At 34.1% G+C, this 24,057-nt stretch overlaps 1 protein-coding gene across 6 annotated transcripts in view; it reads left to right on the top strand.

Annotated features, from left to right (window-relative positions):
• Positions 1-24,057, top strand: part of HFM1 (helicase for meiosis 1) — a 104,790-nt gene that overhangs the window by 12,802 nt on the left and 67,931 nt on the right. For 5 of the 6 annotated variants that reach the window (XM_070486819.1, XM_070486818.1, XM_070486817.1 and 2 more), the window contains exons 3-11: positions 637-749; positions 2,038-2,350; positions 5,873-6,130; positions 6,399-6,445; positions 20,011-20,081; positions 20,547-20,679; positions 21,327-21,478; positions 22,041-22,118; positions 22,554-22,712. In XM_070486819.1, coding sequence (XP_070342920.1) covers positions 637-749; positions 2,038-2,350; positions 5,873-6,130; positions 6,399-6,445; positions 20,011-20,081; positions 20,547-20,679; positions 21,327-21,478; positions 22,041-22,118; positions 22,554-22,712 — 1,324 coding nt within the window. Of the gene's footprint in view, positions 1-636; positions 750-2,037; positions 2,351-5,872; positions 6,131-6,398; positions 6,446-20,010; positions 20,082-20,546; positions 20,680-21,326; positions 21,479-22,040; positions 22,119-22,553; positions 22,713-24,057 lie in introns of those variants that run through there. The other variant, XM_070486820.1, reaches the window with a different exon arrangement.

Raw genomic sequence — 24,057 nt, 5'->3', positions numbered from 1 at the left:
CTAACACTTACCTTTTATTTCTAATGACAAGTCAACTTGTCAAAAATCAGTCAAAACAGCAAGTCAAAAATCTTATCAATTACCGTAGGTTTACAAGTTGACTGTCAGTTTCAACTGGTTTCGTGGATTTTCTGTGGTTTGTAGATGGTTTTGGACCAAGAATATCTGGGTTAAGATGTTAATTTGTGATAATGTTTTAGGAATACTCTAGAATACCGGTAATGGTCTCATGTACACACTGATGACCCATGATTAGTTGTGAGGTGTATCATAAGTAGTTTGTTCTTTGTAATAGTTAAGATGCTAAAGTTTCAGGATGATTTACTACTTTTTTTTTATGCTGGGGCAGACTTCAGATTCCAGTCACAAGCATTTGAATTGGAGAAAAGGCGATGGAGTTATAGCCATTATTTAGGTAGCAATTCTCACATAGCAGTGTCATTAGTCCTATAACACACAAGGAGAAAAGTTTGAAAATGCTGCTAAATGGGGATAAATCAAAGTCACCACAGAAAGTTAATTTATAGGATGTTTATCTAAGAGCCTTTAGTTGAGTAATGTTTAATTAATAAATACATAGTTTCTGATGTTATATCTTTATTAACATGTATATTTACATTTTTATATTTTATATAGCTATCCAGACAATGAAAAATCCTTGGATTGGTTTCTCCCACCTGCTCCATTGATTTCGGAAATTCCAGATACTCAGGCATTAGAAGAAGAAATAGAAAGTCATAAACTATTAGGTAAATTATCACATATTTGTTGTGAAGCCAAACCCATGCAGCTTATGTCAACATAAAAAATCTAGTAACACATTGCAGTATTAATTCCTTTATTTTAATGGAATAAAATGAGAGAGTTCTGGCATTCGAAAGAGTGCTCACCAAGTCTTAAACCCTAAAACATTTTCCTTCTCCATACATACAAATATGTACGTATGCGTAGTATGTGCACACAGTACACCATCACACACACCTGCTCTATTGTTCTGTGAATTTGTTTCCTCTTACCATTAAAACTGTCGCTGCTATTTAGTTTGTGCCTTGCCCTTTGCTAAGGGTAGGATCTGCTGGTTTAGGAAACCACATTCCTGAAGTATATTGAGTGAAAAAAACAAGATGCAGAAGGTTATATATAGTTTAATACCATTTTCATAAAGCTAATAAACAAGCACACTCAAACAGTATAATGCGATCTAATGTGATATTGTTGGTAAAAATTTTGGTTTGTAAATTGAACGGTAGGTTCATACATGTACATTTTATTATTAAGCTTCATAAATTTTATGTCCTTTGTATGAAAATATATATTATGTATACTCTTGTACGTACCAAATCATATATAGAATATACAGAATGTATATGGCATAGAATATATTTTTATATATATACACACATAGATGGTAAATCAAATTTAAGCCCTAATAGGCCTCAAAACTCCTCCTAAACCTCCCAAAGATGCTTGTAAAGTCTGTGTAAAGAAACCTTTGAAATTCTGTCTGGTGAAAGCATTCCTTTATCTTGATTTTAGAAGCAGGATTACAAAGTTAAAAGCATTGTATCATGTATTTTAATACTGAATCATATTCAGTAACATTTTATATGATTGGTTTTTGTATTTCTTTGTGTAAATTTTTAATATAAATTTTAAAATCTTCGTAATTACTATATATTTATATCATGCATAGAGATAAAATACTTAAATATTACAATTATGGTTATTTCTGTGGGTCAGGAATTAAACCTATTTTATATTGTAGGTTTTATATAAATTTCAAATTTAATTTCAGTAATTCTTATTTAATTTCTGAGTGCCCCTCAGTAATATGATATACCATAAGAGTAACAATTACCTGTGTTTCAAAACCAATATGGTATTACAGATCATCTTGTTATTATATTAATACTTTTCTTTTGGCTTTAATATTTACCTAGTAAACTCTTGAAAATTTTTATTAAATTTTTCCATCATCATTTTGAAAATTTGTTTTCATGGAGAACATGTCGTAATTAATATATTTAATTTTTGTAGGTCAGGAAAAGAGGTCAAAAATGTTAACATCAAATTTGAAGATAACTAATGAAAACACAAATTATATTTCATCAACACAAAAATTCCAATTTGCCTTCCCTTCTAATAAGTACAAAGAAGATGATCTAAATTTAGGAGGGGCAGCTAACAATGATTTATCACATGTTGCTGGCAAGCTGACATATGGTTCTTCTCAGAAATACAAAAATCACATTGGCACTGAGAAAGCACCTGAGAAAAATGTTCCAGATGATACAAAATTAGTTGATTCTGCAGAAGATAAAGGAAAGTGTACACCAGCCTTCAGAAAAAGGTAATTAATTAAATGAAATAAATAATATTCAGAGATAAAGTTGAAAATTTATGTGTTTATTTAAAAATAAAGTGTGAAGTATGGTAGAATCTAAGTGAGAAAAACATCAACAACAAAGAGTCTACTGTGTACCAGACACTCTGTAAACTCTGGGGTTCTAGTCATAGGTTCTTGCCTTCAGAGAGCTTACAGTTTAATGGGGGAGAGACAGATGGTAAATAACTAAAAATAATTGATTAGATACTTTGTAGTATAACAATTATTTTAATGAAGTATATGGTTAGAGCAGAGGTTCTTGAACTTTTTGTTGTCTCTTTACATTTAAAAATTATTGAGAATTCCCATAGAGCTTTTGTTTATGTAGGTTATATCTATCAATGTTTAATCATATTAGAAATTAAAACTGAAAAAGCAAAAATTTTCTAATTTATTTAAAAATAATAATAAACCCACTACTTGTTAATATAAATAATGTATTTTTATTAAAAATAACTATTTTCTAAAACAGAAAATAATTTAGTGAGAAGAGTGGCATTGTTTTATGTTTTTGCAAATCTTTAATTTCTAGCTTAATAACAGATAGTTTGATTCTCATATTTACTTTTGCATTCAGTCTGTTATGATATCATGTGACTTGGAGCCTCTGGAAAACTCCATGTAAACTAGTGAGAGAATGAGAGAGAAAAAGGCAAACAATGCCTTAGTAGTATTACAAAAATAGCTTTGATTTTATGAACTCCCTGAAGGACGATCAACCATCCTTTAAGAACTACTGTTAGAACATATAACGTGGGGGCCTAATCTGCTCTGCAGAGCAAGGAAGGCTTTCCTGAAAAGTGATATTTAAGCTTAACCTTAAGGAGGAATAGAATTAAGCTAAGTGCAGATAAAGAAAGAGAGTGTTCTGGGCAGAAGGAATAGTATGTGCAAAAGTATGTGCTAAGTAGCAGAGCTTGGCCTTTCCTGAGAAAATTTCGTTTAGTTTAAAGTAAGAGAGAAAGTGGAGAGGTAAGGTATGGAGGGACCACGTCACTCAGAGTCTTGTAGGCCATGATAAACATTTTGTACTTCTTCTTGAGGGCAATAAAAATGTTTTAAAATTTGATAATAGTGATGGTTGCACAACTTTGTGAATATTCTAAAAACCATCAGTCATACACTTCAAAAGAGTGAATTTTATGATATGTGAATTATATCTTAATAAAGCTGTTATAAAAAAATTCATGGATATCAGCCTTAACTAGACCCTTTATAGTGTCCAACAGTCCTACCATTGTTCTAATTAGATTTCTTTCCCATTGTTATGAATAACAAAAGATGCTTCTGTCAGTCCCATCACACGGGAAATTCCTATGGTTTTAGGAGCTCTGTGCCGGGAACTGGGAACAAAGACCAAATGTATATTTCCTATTATACCACTTAAAGGTGTATTTCTGGACTCTCAATTGTATTCTGTTGATCGATATGTGTGTCTTTATGCCTGGCATAAGGATATATCCCACAATATCTTGATTGCTGTAACTTTGTAGTTCTGGATAATGACAAGGTCTAAGGTGAGAGAGTAGGTGACTCAGATCACGTGAGGGAGAAAGCCACTGGAGATGAATGCCTAAAAAACTGAGAGGGTAGGATTTCAGTGAGTTGTCTACATGAATGTTGATGCCAACCCAGATGATGGCAGAATTTGGGATTGAGAGGAAAAGATTCTAAAGTGACTAGATGGATATATGCTATGAGGAGAGTTACAGGGTGGTATAGCTAGATAGCACAAATACTTCTGTGAGAGAGTGGAAAAGTAATCTAGATTTGGGTGGAAAAGAAGACACAGACTCTCAACCATCGAGTACATTGGATATGGGAGAATTAGCAGTTACCACTTGAATTTTTAAGGAGCAAGAATTTTCCAGGGTAAAGCAATATATTTTTAAGACTAGGAAGTAAATATAACAATGAGTGAAGAAGTTGAGGACATAAGGGAATTTGTGAGGTGGGAGTTCTAGAGGACCTAGGAAGAATCTGAGGTCCAGAGAATTTAGGTAACTAGCGTGTGGATACTATTTTTATAGTTTGAGAAACTTATTTCAAACTCTAACTTTAAAGTTACACAGCTAGGAAGTGGAAGAGCTTTGGATTTATGTCCAGGTTTGTCTGGTTCCAAAGTCTGTGCTTTTAACCAACAGCATAGTGTATAGCAAGGAGTCATCCTATGGCATAAGTGTTTTCTTTGTCCTCAATAGTATTTCATAATGGGATTCTACTGTATTATCTAAGATTAACTACCTGCTTTTGAATTTTCTGTCTTCAAAGATAGAACTGCTGGCACTGGAGGATGCAACTCTGCTCTTTGTTCTGAAACAGGTTTCTCTCTCTCTAGTTTTTTTGAAAGACTGTTTCTTATATGAAAACATGTCATTAAGATTAATAGTAAAATAAGTTGGAAAATATTCTCTATTTGCGTAATACTTATTTGGGCGTTATTCCTTACAGAATTCTGTAAGACTGATACCTGCTGTCATTCCCATTATTTGGTCTATAAGATGTGAGTGTTATATTAGGAACTTTAATGGTCACTTTATACCTTAGGGCTGTTGTGAACAAATTACTTTGATGGATTGTCTTTTGATCAGTTAAATATAATAAATTGCAATCATAAAGATGGTCTTTCTGTGTTTTCCAGAACTTTGCAAAGAAGTATTTCTTTTTCCTTTCTTCCTTCCTCCCTTCCTTCCTCCCTTCCTCCCTCCCTTCCTTCCTCCCTCCCTTCCTCCCTCCCTCCCTTCCTTTCTTCCTTCTTTCCTTTCTTTCTTGGTAAGGAAGATTGGCCCTGACCTACTATCCATTGCCAATCTTCCTCTTTTTGCTTGAGGAAGATTGTCAGTGAGCTAACATCTGTGCCAATCTTCCTCTATTTTGTTTGTGGGATGCCACCACAGCATAGCTTGGTGAGTGGTATGTAGGTCCGTGCCTGGGATCCGAACCTGTGAACCCTGGGCTGCCAAAGTGGAATGTGCAAACTTAACCACTATGCCACTGGCTGGCCCCAAAGAAATATTTGTTATACTAAAATGATTATTGGATAGTATCTGGGAAGCTGGTGCTGGTTGCTGACAAGAGGCCTCAGTACCTGTCCACGTGGGCCTTTGAGTGTTCTCATGACATAGTAGCTAGCTCCCCTTGGAGTGAGAGATCCAAGAGACCTTGTGGAAGCAACAGTGTCTTTTATGACCCAGCCCTGGAAGTCATGCACTTGTACTTCCACAGTTCTCCAGTCCTGATTCAAAGTAGGAGCCTACAAAAGGGTGTGAATACAAGGAATCAAGGATCACTGGGGCTATCTTAGGAAAGTGAAGACATAATTCAGTGGTAAACTTAACAAGTCTTATTTTAGGAGAATGATTAGCTTTTGTGTTTGATAAACCATAATCTATGGGTATTTTTAAAGGGACCAATTTTATGCTAGTTTTTCACATTCTAAACAACCGTTACAAGTGTAAACATGTTTTGTTTTGGGTTTTTTTGCAGATTATTTAAAATATCTGACAATATACATGAGAGTGCTTATTCTAACGACAGTGCAAACTTGGATTCTCATACTGGCTCAGTGAAAATTGTCGAAACAGAAATGAACAAAGGGAAGTCATGGAAATGTAATACTAGGCAGAAACCTCAATATTCAGACATTAACGTGTTTACAGCAAGTGATGCTGTTTCTGCTTCTGAAATCAGAGAAGGCAAAGCACCATCTTTTTCACTTGCATCTCAGCTTCATGAATTTCAAGGGAAGTCCTGGCTTTTTCAGTTGGTTTTGTAAAAGTACAAACTAGTCCGTATTTCTTAGCATATGGAAGAATACAAAAATATAGTAAATTTGAGTAGGTTATCTCTCAATCTATAATTTCTGCATTTCTTTATTATTACATTATTTTTTAACTGTGATCTAATGTTTTTTAACTGTTCTCTCAAAAAGTTATGCACATTTTATTGAAGCAGTTTTTTGGGAAAAGTTTAAAATATATCCATGTAAGTATGTAGGATTTTTTTTTTTAGGAGTAACAGAAAATGGTTTAGATTCCTTGAAAGCTGTCACAGAAATCCGTATCCTTTAAATTATTTTACTACAGCAACTTTATATTTGAAACTCTAAGTTTTAAACATTTTGTTTCATTGTCTCTATTAGTTTATTTTGGTTGACAAAGAAAAAGGGAAAAATGAATCTTTTGGGTTATGTAAGAGACCCACTGTGTGTGATAGGTGGTGCTATTCAAAGTGTGGTCTGCAAGCAGGTGCCAGTTTGTGCACTGTTTGTTACCAGTCTGCAGCAAGATAAGTACAGAAATGAGATTTGTATTGTTGGCTCAACTCTTAGCATATTTACTTACAAATTAATACAGATAATTTCTTATGCTTTGGGTAAGGACAACATATTGGGATAAACATGGGTAGGAGAAATGAATGAGAATGGGGTATTCTGTGAATTAGGGACATTTTTACAAATTTAGTGTTTTTTGAAAGAACCTAATTGCAGTTTATACCTATAATCTGATTTACATGTCTGGGCAATATTTTGAGTACATATGTGTTCTGGAGGTAACATCCTCTTTGCTTCTTTGATACCCTGCATATGTCTATAATAGTGTACTTATTCTATTTTATTACAATTCATCAGCTGTTTATTTCCCTGTGACCTATGAACTCCTTGAAGGCAAGGACCATGCCTTATTTATCATCCTATCTCCAAATACATTTTGAAAAGCAGGCTAAGTGAGGAAGTTATTCTGGCAAAAGAGTTTCTTGCTTCTGTTCAGCATAGGTCTCAGTCCTGCTGCACTTCCTTCTTTCTGGTGATCTAAATAGGGTGGGAACATGGGAAATTGGTTAGTAGTAAACAGTTAAAGTTCGTTTCATTATCTGTATGATGGGAAGTTCTTCTTACTCTTGCTGGAACTTGCCATAATATACACTAACTTTTGAAGAATTTTAAAGGTTTTCATGCTATATTAGCATAGCTGAAATGGTTCTATTGTTTAGGTCTTTTTGTTAGTTAAAATGGGGCCTACTCTTGTGTTCATTGATTTATTGTCCAAAGAGTTCATTTGCTGTCAAACTCACTGAACTGTTACACTTTGTTACCAGGTGTGTATTTAAAGTAGAAGATTGAATGCTGTTCATGGTAATTGGAGAGTTTTGGGATTACTTTGACACAACTTATTTTCTGTTCCTTTTCGAATAATTTACTGTATTTGAGTCCTTAGGACAATGAAACTGTGGTTATATTGATTCTGCCACAGTACTGTTGTCATTTTCAGTTCTATAGACATTTTCCTCCCTGCTATTCCATATAATTGCAGTGACACTGCTGAGAGTTTGTTGAATGAAAGGAAAAATTTGATATCAAGGGTTGATATTGATGATAAATGTTGTTAGTAGCTGAGTTTTCTCATGAGCTAGAAAACTGATTCTACATCTGCTGTGAATCAAACATTCATTTCTGTGAATGCAAATTGATGTGAAACTACCTAATGAGAGAAAACTCAGCATGATGGCCTACTTGTGGGCTTGTTACAAATAAATATTTTATAGGAAGGGACATATTTTGAAGGAAAAATGAGATTACTTCAAAAGCTGATGGATTGTCAAACTCAAAATTACATTTTTGTTTGGGCACAAATACTCTGACACGCTGCACAACTGAAAGTAAAACAGATTTGTAAATTATTTGCTTGATTTACTAAATGCAAGCCTGTGTCAATTGAGTATTTACTGTGTGCCAGGCACTATTCTAGGTATTTGGGATATGTCCGTTAAGAAAACAGACAATGAATTCTTGCCCTTGGGGAGTTAACATTGTTGAGATGGGAGGTGGGGAAGAGAATAGATCTAAACAGTTGTAACAGTATATAAAAAGTCATATAGTATTTTATTTATTTTTTACTGTGGTAACATTGGCTTATAACATTATAATTTCGGGTGTACATCATATTTCGATTTGTGTGTAGATTACATCATGTTCACTACCCAAAGGCTAATTACAATCCATCACCATACACATGTACCTAATCACTCCTTTCACCCTCTTCCCTTCGCCTCTGGTAACCACCAATCCAATCTCTGTCTATGTGTTTCTTTGTTGTTGTTTTTATCTTCTATTTATGAGTGAGATCATATGGTATTTAACTTTCTCCCTCTGACTTATTTCACTTAGCATAATACCCTCAAGGTCCATCCATGTTGTCACAAATGGCCAGATTTCATCCTTTTTTGTGGCTGAGTAGTGTTCCATTGTGTGTGTGTGTGTGTGTGTGTGTGTGTGTGTGTATATATGTGTGTGTGTATATATATATATATATACACCACATCTTCTTTATCCATTCGTCCCTTGATGGGCACCAAGTTTGCTTCCAAGTCTTGGCTATTGTGAATAATGCTGCAGTGAACATAGGAGTGCATATATCTTTATGCATTTGTGTTTTCATGTTCTTTGGATAGATACTCAGCAATGGAATAGGTGAATCATATGGTAGTTCTATTCTTAATTTTTTGAGGACTCTCTTATACTGTTTTCCGTAGTGGCTGCACCAGTTTGCACTCCCACCAGCAGTTTATGAGAGTTCCATTTTCTCTACATCCTCTCCAAAACTTATTATTTCCTGTCTTGTTAATTATAGCCATTTTGATGGGTGTGAGATAATATCTCATTGTAGTTTTGATTTGCATCTCTCTGATAATTAGTGAGGTTGAACATCTTTTCACATGCCTGTTGGCCATCTGTATATCTTCTTTGGGGAAATGTCTATTCAGGTCTTTTGCCCATTTTTTAATTGGGTTGTTAGTTTTTTTGTTGTTGAGATATATGAGTTCTTTGTAAATTTTGGATATTAACCCCTTATAAGATACATGGTTTGCAGGTATCTTCTCCCAATTGTTAGACTGTCTTTTCGTTTTGTTGATGATTTCCTTTGCTGTGCAGAAGATGTTTGGTTTGATATAGTCTCATTTGTTTATTTTTTCTATTGTTTCCCTTGCCCAGTCAGACATAGTACTTGAAAATATGCTGGTAAGACCGATGTTGAGGAGTGTACTGGCTATGTTTTCCTCCAGGAGTTTCATGTCTTACATTCAAGTCTTTAATCCATTCTGAGTTAATTTTTGTGTATGGTGTAAAGTAATGGTCTACTTTCATTCTTTTGCATATGACTGTTCAGTTTTCCCAGCACCATTGGTTGAAGAGACTTTCCTTTCTCCATTGCATGTTCTTGGCTCTCCTGTCAAAACTTAGCTGTCCATAGATGTGTAGGTTTATTTTTGGGCTCTCAATTCTGTTCCATTGATCTGTACGTCTGTTTTTGTGCCAGTACCGTGCTGTTTTGATTACTATAGCTTTGTAGTATATTTTGAAGTCTGAAAGTGTGATACCTCCAGCTTTGTTCTTTTTCCTCAGGATTCCTTTGGCTATTCAGAGTCTTTTGTTGTTCTATATAAATTTTAGGATTCTTTGTTGCATTTCTGTGAAAAATGTCCTTGGAACATTTATGGGGATTGCATTGAATCTGTAGTTTGCTTTTAGGGAGTATTGGCATTTTAACTTTGTTAATTCTTCCAACCAAGAGTGTGGAATATCTTTCCGTTTCTTTATGTCTTCTTTTTCTTTCAGCAGTGTTTTATAATTTTCAGTGTACACGTCTTTCACCTCTTTGGTTAAATTTATTCCTAGGTATTTTATTCTTTTTGCAATTGTAAATGGGATTATATTCTTAATTTCTCTTTCTGTTACTTTGTTGTTAGTGAATAAAAATGTAACTGATTTTTATATATTGATTTTGTATCCTGCAACTTTACTGTATTCATTTATTATTTCTAAAAGTTTCTTGGTGGATTCTGTAGGATTTTCTAGATATGAAATCAGTGTCATCTGCAAATAGTGACAGTTTCACTTCTTCCTTTCCAATTTGGGTCCCTTTTACTTCTTTTTCTTGCCTGATTGCTCTAGCTAGGACTTCCAATATTGTGTTGAATGAGAGTGGTGAAAGTGGGCATCCTTGTCTGTTTCCTGTTCTTAGAGGGATAGCTTTAAGTTTTTCTCCATTGAGAATGATATTAGCTGTGGGTTTGTCATGTATGGCCTTTATTATGTTGAGGTACTTTCCTTCTATACCAATTTTATTTGGAGTTTTTATCATAAATGGATGATGTATCTTGTCAAATGCTTTCTCTGCAACTACGGAGATGATCATGTGATTTTTATTCTACATTTTGTTAATATGGTATATCACGTTGATTTATTTGCATGTGTTGAACCATCCCTGCATCCTTGGAATAAATTCTACTTGATCATGGTGTATGATCTTTTTAATGTGTTGTATTCGATTTGCTAGTATTTTCTTGAGGATTTGTGCATCAATGTTCGTTAGTGATATTGGCCTGTAATTTTCTTTTTTGTCTTGTCCTTATCTGGTTTTGGTATCAGGGTAATTTTTGCTTCATAGAATGAGTTAGGAAGCTTCCCCTCCTCTTCAATTTTTTGGAAGAGTTTGGAAAGGATAGGTATTAAGTCTTCTTTGAATGTTTGGTAGAATTCACCAGGGAAGCCCTCTGGTCCTGGACTTTTATTTTCAGGGAGGTTTTTGATTACTGTTTCTATTTCCTTACTGGCAATTGGTCTATTCAGATTGTCTATTTCTTCTTGATTCAGTTTTGGGAGGTTGTGTGATTCTAAGAATTTATCCATTTCTTCTAGATTATCCAATTTGTTGGCATATAGCTTTTCCTAGTATTCTCTTAATAATCTTTTGTGTTTCTGAGGTGTCGATTATAATTTCTCCTCTTTCATTGCTGATTTTATTTATTTGAGCCTTCTCTTTTTTTTTCTTAGTGAGTCTAGCTAAAAGCTTGCCAATTTTGTTTATCTGTTCAAAGAACCAGCTCTTAGTTTCATTAATTTTTTCTGTTTTTTTTTTTTAGTCTCTATTTCATTATTTCTGCTCTGATTTTTATTATTTCCTTCCTTCTACTGATTTTGGGCTTTGTTTTTTGTTCTTTTTCCAGTTCCTTTAGGTGCACTGTAAGATTGTTTAGTTTCTACATATTTGTGGCTTTTCCGATTTTCTTCCTGTAGTTGATTTCTAGTTTCATACTGTTGTGGTCAGAAAAAATGCTTGGTATTATTTCAGTGTTCTTAAATTTATTGAGACTTGTTTTGTGGCCTAGTACCTGATCTATCCTGGAGAATGTTCCACATGCATTTGAAAAGAATGTGTATTTTGTGGTTTTTGGATGGAATGTTCTGTGTATAGCTACTGTGTCCATCTGATCTAATGTGTCATTTAAGGCCAATGTTTCCTTATTGATCTTCTGTTTGGATGATCTATCCATTGGTCTAAGCAGAGTGTTAAAGTCCCTTAGCATTATTGTGTTGCTGTCTATTTCTCCTTTTATGTCTGTTAATAATTGCTTTATATATTTAGATGCTCCTCTATTGGGTGCATAGGTATTTACAAGTGTTATATCCTCTTGTTGGATTGTTCTCTTTATCATTATGTAGTGCCCTTCTTTGGCTCTTGTTACAGTTTTGTTTTAAAATCTATTTTGTCTGATATAAGTATTGCTACCCCAGCTTTATTAGCATTGTAATTTGCATGGAGTATCTTTTTCCATCTCTTCACTTTCAGTTTGTGAGTGTCTTTAGGTCTGAAGTGTGTCTCTTGTATGCAGCATATATATGGGTTTTGTTTTTTTATCCAGTTGGCCACCCTGTGCCTTTTGATTGGATCATTTAGTCTATTGACATTTAAAGTAGCTATTGATAAGAATGTACTTATTGTCATTTTGTTGCTTTTTTTCTGTGTGTTTTAGTAGTTCTCTGTTCCTTTCTTCTTCTCTTAGTGTCTTCCCTTGTGGTTTGATGGCTGTCTTTAGTATTATGTTTGAGTTCCTTTCTCTTAGTTTTTTGTGTATTTATTATAGGTTTCTGGTTTTTGACTAACGTGGTTCATATATAATAACCTACATATATAGCAATCTGTATTAAGTTGATGGTCTCTTTAGTTTGACCTTCTGCTAAATGCTCTACTCTTTTACTCCCATCCTCCCACATTTTTTGTTTTTGATATCATATCTAACCTTTTTTTTTGTGCATGTATATCCATTACCCTCTTATTATCAAAATAGATAATTTTAGTGCTTTTATCTTTTGACCCTCATATCAAGCTTCACAGGTCATTGATCTGCTATGTTTATTGTATATTTTCCTGTACCACTGATTTTACTGCTTTTTTTTAAATGATATTCCTGTTTGTGGTCTTCTCTTTTCCACTTAAATAAGTCACTTTAGCACTTCTTGTAAGGCTGGTTTCTTTTTTTTTTAAACTTTTTATTAAGATTATGATAGTTTACAACCTTGTGAAATTTCAGTTTTACACTATTGTTAGTCATGTTGTAGGTGCACCACTTCACCCTTTGTGCCCTCCCCCCACTCCCCATTTCCCTGGTAACCATGACCCAGTTCTCTTTGTCTATATGTTTAACTTCCACCTATGAGTGAAGTCATACAGAGTTTGTCTTTCTCTATGTGGCTTATTTCACTTAATATAATACCCTCATGGTCCATCCATTTCGTTGAGAATGGGACGATTTTATCCTTTTTTATGGCTGAGTAGTATTCCATTGTATATATATTCACCATATCTTCTTTATCCAATCATCAGTCGATGGGCACTTAGGTTGCTTCCATGTCTTGGCTATTGTAAATAATGCTGCAATGAACATAGGGGTGCATGGGACTTTTGGAATTACTGATTTCAAGTTCTTTGGATAGATACCCAGTAGTGGAATGGCTGGGTCATAAGGTATTTCTATTTTTAATATTTTGAGAAGTCTCCATACTGTTTTCCATAGTGGCTGCATCAGTTAGCATTCCCACCAACAGTGTATGAGGGTTCCGTTTTCTCCACAACTTCTCCAACATTTGTCACTTTTTGTTTTGAATATTTTTGCCATTCTAACAGATGTAAGGTGATATCTTAGTGTTGTTTTGATTTGCATTTCCCTGATGATGAGCATCTTTTCATGTGTCTATTGGTCATCCATATATCTTCTTTGGAGAAATGTCTGTTCATGTCCACTGCCCATTTTTTGATTGGGTTGTTTGATTTTTTGTTGTTGAGCTGTGTGAGTTCTTTATATATTATGGAGATTTACCCTTTGTCAGATAAATAACTTGTAAATATTATTTCCCAACTAGAGGGTTGTTTTTTTGTTTCAATCCTATTTTCCCTTGCCTTGAAGAAGCTTTTTAGTCTGATGAAGTCCCATTTGTTTATTCTTTCTGTTGTTTCCCTCGTCTGAGGAGTTATGGTGTCCAAAAAGATCCTTTTGATACTGAGTCAGAGAGTGTACTGTCTATGTTCTCTTCTAGAAGGCTTATTGTTTCAGGTCTAATCTTTAGGTCTTTGATCCATTTTGAGTTTATTTTTGGGACTGGTGAAAAAGAATGGTCAATTTTCATTCTTTTACATGTGGCTTTCCAGTTTTCCCAGCACCATTTGTTGAAGAGACTTTCTTTTCTCCATTGTAGGCCCTCAGCTTCTTTGTTGAAGATTAGTTGTCCATAGATGTGTGGTTTTATTTCTGGGCTTTCAATTCTGTTCCATTGATCTGTGCACCTGTTTGTACCAGTGCCATGCTGTTTTGATTACTGTAGCTTTGTAGTATGCTTTGAAGTCAGGGATTGTGATGCCTCTAGCTTTGTTCTTCTTTCTCAGGATTGCTTTAGCAATTCGGGGTCTTTTGTTGCCCCATATGAATTTTAGAATTCTTTGTTCTAATTCTGTAAAGAATGTCATTGGGATTCTGATTGGGATGGCATTGAATCTGTAGATTGCTTTAGGTAGTATGGACATTTTAACTATGTTTATTCTTCCAATTCATGTGCATGGAATTCTTTCCATCTCTTTATGTCATCATCAGTTTCTTTCAGGAAAGTCTTATAGTTTTCGTTGTATAGGTCTTTCACTTTCTTGGTTAAATTTACCCCAAGGTATTTTATTCTTTTTGTTGTGATTGTGAATGGTATTGTGTTCTTGAGTTCTTTTTCTGTTAGTTCGTTGTTAGAGTATAGAAATGCTACTGATTTATGTATGTTGATTTTATATCCTGCAACTTTGCTGTAGCTGTTGATTATTTCTAATAGTTTTCCTATGGATTCTTTGGGGTTTTCTAAATATAAGATCATGCCGTCTGCAAACAGTGAGAGTTTCACTTCTTCATTGCCTATTTGGATTCCTTTTATTTCTTTTTCCTGCTGAATTTCTCTGGCCCAAACCTCCAGTACTATGTTGAATAAGAGTGGTGAGAGTGGACATCCTTGTCTTGTTCCTGTTCTCAGAAGGATGGCTTTCAGTTTTTGCCCATTGAATATGATGTTGGCTATGGGTTTGTCATATATGGCCTTTGTTATGTTGAGGTACTTTCCTTCTATACCCACTTTATTGAGAGTTTTTATCATAAATGGATGTTGGACTTGTCAAATGCTTTCTCTGCATCTATTGAGATGATCATGTGGTTTTTGTTTCTCATTTTGCTAATATAGTTTATCACATTGATTGACTTGCGGATGTTGCACCATCCCTGTGTCCGTGGTATAAATCCCACTTGATCATGGTGTATAATCTTTTTAATGTATTGGTATATTTGGTTTGCCAAAATTTTGTTGAGGATTTTTGCATCTATGTTCATCAGTGATGTTGGCCTGTAGTTTTCCTTCTTTGTGTTGTCCTTGTCAGGTTTTGGGATCAGGGTGATGTTGGCTTCATAGAATGTGTTAGGAAGTGCTCCATCTTCCTCAATTTTCTGGAATAGTTTGAGAAGGATAAGTATTAAATCTTCTTTGACTGTTTGGTAGAATTCTCCAGAGAAGCTGTCTGGTCCTGGACTTTTATTTTTGGGGAAGTTTTTGATTACTGTTTTGATTTCTTTACTTGTGATTGGTCTATTTAGATTCTCTATTTCTTTCTGCTTCAGTTTTGGGAGGTTGTAAGAGTCTAAGAATTTATCTATTTCTTCTAGGTTGTCCAGTTTGTTGGTATATAGTTTTTCATAGTATTCTCTTATGATCCTTTGTATTTCTGTGGTATCTATTGTGATTTCTCCTCTCTCATTTCTAATCTTATTTATTTGAGTCTTCTCTCTTTTTTTCTTAGTGAGTCTGGCTAAGTTTTTGTCAATTTTGTTTATTTTTTCGAAGAACCAACTCTTTGTTTCATTGATCCTTTCTACTGTCTTTTTTGTTTCAATATCGTTTATTTCTGCTCTAATTTTTATTATTTCCCTCCTTCTACTCACTTTGGGCTTTGTTTATTCTTCTTTTTCTAATTCTGTTAGGTGTCGTTTGAGATTGCTTATCTGAGGTTTTTCTTGTTTATTGAGGTGAGCCTGTATTGCAGTGAATTTCCCTCTGAGGACTGCTGTTGCTGTGTCCCAAATGAGTTGGTATGGCGTGTTTTCATTTTCATTTGTCTCCAGATAATATTTGATTTCTTCTTTAATTTCTTCAATAATCCATTGTTTGTTCAGTAGCATGTTGTTTAGTCTCCACATTTTTGCCCCTTTCCCAGCTTTATTCTTGTAGTTGATTTCTAGTTTCATAGCATTGTCATCAGAAAAGATGCTTGATATTATTTCAACCCTCTTGAATTTATTGAGGCTTGCTTTGTTTCCCAAGATATGGTCTATCCTTGAGAATGTTCCTTGTGCACTTGAGAAGAATGTGTAACCTGCTGTTTTTGGATGGAGTGTTCTATATATATCTATTAAGTCCATCTGGTCTAATTTTTCATTTAATTCTATAATTTCCTTGTTGATTTTCTGTCTGGATGATCTATCCATTGGTGTTAATGGGGTGTTGAGGTCCCCTACTATTGTTGTTGATGTCTGCTTTTAGTTTTGTTAATAGTTGTTTTACAAATTTTGGTGCTCTTGTGTTGGGTGCATATATATTTATAAGTGTTATGTCATCTTGCTTGAGTGTCCCTTTTATCATTATAAACTGCCACTCTTTGTCTTTCTTTGTCTGTTTTGCTTTGAAGTCTACTTTGTGTGATATAAGTATGGCAACACCTGCTTTCTTATGTTCATTATTAGTTTGGAGTATTATCTTCCATCCCTTCATTCTGAGTCTGTGTTTGTCTTTGGGGCTAAGGTGTGTTTCCTGGAGGCAGCATATTGTTGGGTCTTGTTCCTTAATCCATCCTGCCACTCTGTGTCTTTTGATTGGAGAGTTCAATCCATTTACATTTAGAGTGATTATTGAAATGTGGGGGCCTAATGCTGCCATTTTATCACTTGTTTTCTGGTTCTCTGCATTTCCTTTGTTTCTCGTCCCATGATTTTTGGGCTAGTAATTCAGGTAGATAGGTTTCTATATTGACTTTCTTCTTATTTGTAATTTGTGTCTTTATTCTTGTTATTTGTTTAGTGGTTACCAAGTGGTTTGTATAAAACATCTCGTAGATGAGATAGTCCATTTTCTGATAGCCTCTTATCTCCTTAGATTAAGCCGTTCCATCCCTTTCCTCTTCCCCTTCTAGGTTGTTATTGCCAGATTTTTTTTTTTTCTCTTCCTTCTTGTGTTGTGAGTTTGTGGTTAAAATGACAAGATTATATTTATTCTTGGTGTTTCCCTTCCTTTTATCTTTAATGTTGTACTTAACTTTTGCTAACCTGTTCTGATGGAGAGCTGCAACTTTCTGATTTTGTCTTTCTACTTATCTCCTTTGCTCTAGGTTTTGTAACCCCTTTCCCTTTTTTGATTTTTCAGGTATGAGTATCTTCCTGAGCATTTCTTGTAGGGGAGGTCTTGTGGCAATGAACTCCCTTAACTTTTGTTTATCTGGGAAAGTTTTTATTTCTCCATCATATTTGAAGGATATTTTTGCTGGATAGAGTATTCTTGGCTGTAAGTTTTTGTCCTTCAGAGTTTTGAGTATATCATTCCACTCTCTTCTAGCCTGTAAGGTATCTGCTGAGAAATCTGCTGACAGCCTTATGGGGGTTCCTTTGTAGGTTATTTTCGTCTGCCTTGCTGCCCTTAGTATTTTCTTTGTCATTGACTTTTGCAAGCTTCACTACTATATGTCTTGGGGTTGGTCTTTTTACATTGATAAAGTTTGGAGATCTATTGGCTTCTGTCACATGGAGTTCCATCTCTCTCCCCAGGTTTGGAAAGTTCTCAGCCATTATTTCTTTGAACAGGCTTTCTGCCTCCTTCTCCTTCTCTTCTCCCTCTGAGATACCTATAATCCTTATGTTGCATTTCCTAATTGAGTTGGATAATTCTCGGAGAGTTTCTTCATTTCTTTTTAGTCTTAGTTCTTTCTCCTCCTCTATCTGCAGCATTTCTATATTCCTATCCTCCAAATTGCTAATTCTGTCCTCCATATTATTGACCTTACTGTTCAGAGACTCTAGATTTTTCTTAATCTCCTCCATTGTGTTCTTCATCTCCAATATCTCTGATTGGTTCTTCTTTATAGTATCAAGCTCTTTTGTGACATAGCTCCTGAACTCATTGAGTTGTCTATCTGTATTCTCTTTTAACTCATTCTGCTAACTTTGGGCTTATTTTATTCTTCCTTTTCTAGTTCCTTGAGGTGTATAAAGTTAGGTATTTTATTTGTGATCTTTCTTTTTTCTTCATATAGGCATTTGTTGCTATAAATTTGCCTCTTAGAACTGCTTTTCTTTTCTGTTAAGAAAGATTGGCCTTGAGCTTCTGTTGCCAATCTTCCTCTTTTTGCTTGAGGAAGATCATCCCTGAGCTAACATCTCTGCCAGTCATCCTCTATTTTTTGTATGTGGGATGCCACCACAGCATGGCTTGATGAGCGATGTGTAGGTCTGCACCTTGGGTCTGAACCTGTGAATCTCAGGCTGCCAAAGCAGAACTTGCAAACTTAACCACTACACTATGGCACCAGCCCCATAACTGCTTTTCTTGCATTCCATATGTTTTGGTATGTTGTGTCCGTTTTCATTTGTCTCGAGACTTGTTTTGAATTTCCCTTTTGATTTCTTCTTTGATCCAATGATTGTTCAGGATCATGTTGTTTAATCTCCACATATTTGTGAATTTTCCAGTTTTCTTCTCATAATTGATTTCTAGTTTCATGCCATTGTGGTTGGAGAAATGCTTGATGTGATTTCAGTCTTCTTAAATTTATTAAGACTTGTTTTATGGCCTAACATATGATCTGTCTTGGAGAATGTTCCATCTGCCCTTGAGAAGAATGTATATTCTGCTGTTGTTGGAGGGAATGTTCTGTGTATGTCTGTTGGATCCATCTGGTTTAATGTGTAATTTAAGTTTAATGTTTCCTTCTTGATTTCTCTTTATGGGACCACATATAATGTATATTAGTCTTCTTGATGGTGTCCCATAAGTCCCTTATGCCTTCTTCACTCTTTGTCATTCTTTTTTCATTTTACTTCTCTGATTACATTAATTTCACTGCCCTGTCTTTGAGTTCACTGATCCTTTCTTTCACTTGATCTTTCTGCTGTTGAACCTCTCTACTGAGTTTTTCAGTTCTTATTGTATTCATCAGCTCTATGATTTCTGCTTGGTACTTTTTAAATATTTTCTATGACTGTTGAAATTCTCACTTTGTTCATGCATTGCTCTCCTGACCTCAGTGAGCATTTTGATGTGTTATTTTGAACTCTCTGTCAGGTAAACCACTTACCTCTGTTTCATTAGGTTTGGTTTCTGGAGATTTATCTTGTTCTTTTGTTTGGAATATATTCCTTTGTTTCTTCATTCTCATTGATTCCTTCTCTCTGTTGGTTTCTGCACATTAAATAAAACATGCACCTCCCCAGTCTTGAGAGACTGGTTTCATGTAGGAGATAGACATTGTCAGTCAGCCAGGCTCAAGCTCCTGGTTGCTTCTCAAACCTTTGTGATAGTCCAAGCCACTGTCTTTGTTCTTAGTGGCTCCCAGGAAGCCACTAAATCCCTTCCAGGGAGAAGCTGGAGATCGGCATTTTTGCCTGCTCTCTGTGCACTGAGCCTGGATGTATACCTCTGGGGTGGGGGAGCATTTCTGTGCCCATCTAAAAACTGCTTCTTTGTGTGGTATAGTCCTGTGAGACTTGTGAATAGAAGCCCCAGTGGCTTACAGAACAGGGTGTTTTGGGGGCCTGTCCCTCAAGTGGGAGCCTTCAAAGTTGGGGCACTAGAGGTTTGGTCCAAACCCTTTGCTCTTCAAGGAGAAGCTGGAAGTTGAGGATTTCTTCCCAACTATGTGGTACTTGCCAGGGAATTTAGGGCGAGAGTTGTCTCAGTGTTTCCTGCTCATTTCGATGTGGGTATTTTCTCATTTGCTCAATGTGTAGGAGTCACTCAGCTAGTTTGGGGATTTCTCTCAGAGGGAATTTGTCTGTGTGTAGCTGTATATTCTGTGGATCTATGGAAAGATGGAAGTTCAGAAGCTTCCTATGTCACCATTCCCACTTTATTTGTTAAGTGCTTTCTTATGATGCCAAAATAACAAATATTAAAGCCTCATCATTAAATATTGTCAGTTAATATTACTTTAACTTAATTTTTAAATTAAAAATAACCAGTTTTTAAAATTCTGAAATATTTGACTCCTTAATGTAATTCTAAGCGGCAAAATTTAGAAGTATTTTCAAAGAATTTCCATATTTCAACTATATACAGTCCAAAGCCTTTGATGATGTAAGTATTTTATTATAATAACTTACTTATCTACCTTTTCTTACTAGATTGTGTGCTCTCTAAGGGCAGGGACTAGATCACATTCGTCTTTATGTCCCCAGTGCCACTCTTAGTAATTGGTACATTATAGAAGCTTAAAAATATTTGTTAAGTGACTACATGTGATTTTCATATGTGGGTTGGTTTGTATTTATTAGATTTATAAAAACTTGTCTGGAAGCTGAATAAATGATTTTCTTCTAGGTCTAGCATATTTGACAAATAAAACTAGATGGTAAATTATTAATAGTGTTATTTTTTGAGGGTGGTGGATCTAGAGCATGGTTACAATTTTAATAAGTTTAGAGGTAAAAAGTGTTTGAACTATTATTCCATAGAGTCTTCCTAAGGCATATTTTCTGACAAATTGCGAATGTGAATGAAAAATTCTATATATTTCATGATTGCTTAAATTTTATTTTTTAGCTGCTTTACACAGATAGAAACTTTGTGATTTGTGCTCCAACTGGTTCTGGGAAAACTGTAGTATTTGAACTAGCTATAACAAGATTGTTAATGGAAGTACCATTGCCATGGTCGAACATTAAAATTGTTTACAGTAAGTATTTACATATTATAATAGTGATAATTAATTATAATAATGAAAAGCCATTGATACAAAAGTAAGAAATAAGTTCAAGTTCAAGCCTTAGAAATTATTATTTGGTTTTTCATACTTTTTAAAAAAGACACATCACATTTGGTCTTATCTGTTACATTAAATTCAAAACACATTTTCCTAGAGTTATAAATAAGAAGTAATATTTAGAATTTGACCTTTACATGTTTCTTTTTAAAAGGACAGACAAGATGAACAAATAAAATCAAACATTTTATAATTCTAGGAATTTCCATAGGAACCTCTACTCTCTTTTCTTAGGTATATATTTTTAAAATATTTTTCATCCAAGTAATTTATGCACACAATTAAAAAAATCAATTATCCCAAAAGGACTTATGATGAAAAGCAATAATCTCCTGCCCTACTTTTCTTCACTCTTGGTTACAATTCCCTGAGCAGTCACTTCTTTTTCTATTTTTAGTTCTATTTGATGATTACCTTTATAGCTCTAAATAATATGCTCATATTGTTAACTTTTAATTTATAAATATTAGGCAGCACCTAGATGTGTATTTAACTAATGTTTGTGAAAATAATTTTTAAATTGTACTGACATTCAAAATAAATATCTTATATTGTTATAGTGGCACCAATAAAAGCCTTGTGTAGTCAGCGTTTCGATGACTGGAAAGAAAAATTTGGACCAATAGGATTGAATTGTAAAGAACTCACAGGAGATACAGTAATGGATGACCTATTTGAGATTCAGCATGCCCATATTATTATGACCACTCCAGTAGGTGTTATTTATACTTTATTGTTTCCCTGGTTTATTAGAAAATATGTTTCTCTTTACCAAGGAAAAAAGTTAAAAGAAAATACAAAGTAGAAGAATATATTTGCAATGGAAAAAAACAAATAAAAAGTACCAGTGTTCAGGATATATAAGGAATACTTACAAATCAATAAGCAAAAGACAAACAACCAAATGGGAAGAATAGGCAAAAGATATGAATAGGCAATGTGTTATTGTGAATAATTCAAAATCGTACTTATTGCTTGTATTCTTTTACCCAAGTTTAGGACCTTTGTAGAGATTAAAAAGGGCAATTAAACTATAATTTTGAGTAGTTTTGGTTTAACTTAAAAATAAATGAGGGTTCAGTTTTTTAAACACTTGTAAGACAGTCAAATTCTTAAAAAAATTTTTTAATTGTTAAATCTTTTTCAGGATACTTTTAAGATGTCAACTAAAATATTTCCCATTTGTAACATGTCGTGTTAAAAATTTTATTGTTATCCTAATAATAGTTGTTATAATTCCTTATCATTTTAAACCACTTGCATTTCTTCTCTAGGAAAAATGGGATAGCATGACTAGGAAATGGAGAGACAACTCTTTGGTCCAGCTGGTTCGACTGTTTCTCATTGATGAGGTAGTGAACATATTATTCACTTTTAGAGATAAACATAAAAAGATGATTAGAATAGAAGGAAAGAAACAAGACATTTCCAAGCACACTATATGTTTGTTTATTCCTTCAAGTGAAAAATGCTTATTTTCTTAAGAAAGAGTGTTAATATTATTGCACATTTTATTTATTTATTTATTTTTGCTGAGAAAGATTCTCCTTGAGCTAATATCTGCTGCCAATTTCCCCCTTTTTGTATGTGAACCACCACCACAGCATGGCAACTATGTGTAGGTAGGTAGATGAGTGGTGTAGGTCCGTACCCAGGAACCAAACCCAGGCTGCCAAAGTTTAGTGTGCCAAACTTAACCATTAGGACACCAGGGCTGGCCTGCACATTTTAATTGATTAGATTTTTATTTTTATAGCTAATGATTCTTTTTTTGATTTCTTTCTTAGGTGCATATTGTAAAAGATGAAAATCGTGGACCAACTCTTGAAGTTGTAGTCAGTAGAATGAAAACTGTGCAGTCTTTGTCTCATACTTTAGAAAATACCAGCAGTATTATTCCAATGAGATTTGTAGCTGTATCTGCAACAATTCCAAATGCTGAGGATGTAAGTTAGAATTTTAGTCTATCAGATTTATTATGACTAGTGAAATAATTTAGTTATTTCAATGTTAGAGAAAAGTGAGGATTTTTTTTTTTTGCTGTAAATCGTCTAACCAATTTAATAGGAAAGTATGTTGTAGAAAGTTATGGTTAGATTTCATAGGTATGGCAATATTAATGCCATAAAATTTGGTTGATGGGGTTTAATAAAACATTTTTGGTGCAAGTTTGTTGTTTGCTAGTATCTAAAAGTCTTAGTTTTATGGGTTTCAGTTGCCTCATAATAACTTGACTAATAATATGTTATGATTATTGTAACCAGCTGGCTCTAGTTTTATGGCAAAGTATGATGGAGAATAAAAGTAGTTAGATGATTACCACCCTCCTCCCTCAGTTCTTTGTGCCTTGCATTATGGTAAGCACTAATGATAGATGCAAAAATGAAACGTATAGACCCTGCCTTTGAGGAAGATCTCATGGTTAATGGTGTACATGGACATGTAAAGAAGTAATTGTATGCAGTATTATACTTTATATAATGAATATGTCCTAATTTTTTCTTCAATTTTTTGGCAAACTTGAAAAATAGTACAGTCTTACTCTATTTTCTAACTCCTATTTACTTCTCAGCCTACTATGATATGACTTTTTTCCCCTATTACTTCTTAGAAATTGTTTTCACAGATAACTGCTATATTGTCTAATCCAATGGAAAATTTTGGCTTTATCTTTAATTTGGCACAATTAATCATTTTTCTCTTCTTAAAATGGCAACTTGTTTTGTTCATATTCAGAATAATAGAGAAAATTTTAAAGTATATGTAAACAACAAAAATCCAGTGTTTGTCTTTCCAGATGTGTAGATGGAATCATAACGTACATACACTTTTATGGCTTGCATGTCACCTACAAACATTTCCATGTTATTAAATATTCTTTAATAGTTTTTGTTGTTTTATTGGAATTTATTTAATACCTTAATGACAGGAGATTATTTCCATTTTTTGCTTTTGTAAATAGTACTGAAATTAACGTATCTTTGAAAACATCACGATTCTTTCCATAGGATGGATTTCTAGAGTAGAATAACTGAGTCAAAGGATATATTAAACTCTAAGGACACAGTGCTTTCAATAAATGTTATATTCATTTATACTTCTGCCATCAGCCGTTTCTCTGTATTCTAACACTGGATAGTATAATAATGAAATTATTATTGTTATTATTACTTTTAAATAGTTGTCAAATTTCTTGTGTAAAATGGTATATTTTAAAATTTTGTTTTGATTTCTACTAAAGTAAATATTTTTAATGTATCTATCAATTTCTTTAAGTTCTTTTTTTGCAAC

Source organism: Equus asinus, chromosome 16 (assembly GCF_041296235.1).
Source record: "Equus asinus isolate D_3611 breed Donkey chromosome 16, EquAss-T2T_v2, whole genome shotgun sequence".
Taxonomy (NCBI): Eukaryota; Metazoa; Chordata; class Mammalia; order Perissodactyla; family Equidae; genus Equus; species Equus asinus.
The sequence above is the reverse complement of the archived record's forward strand: the minus strand, read 5'-3'. Positions and strand labels throughout refer to the sequence as shown.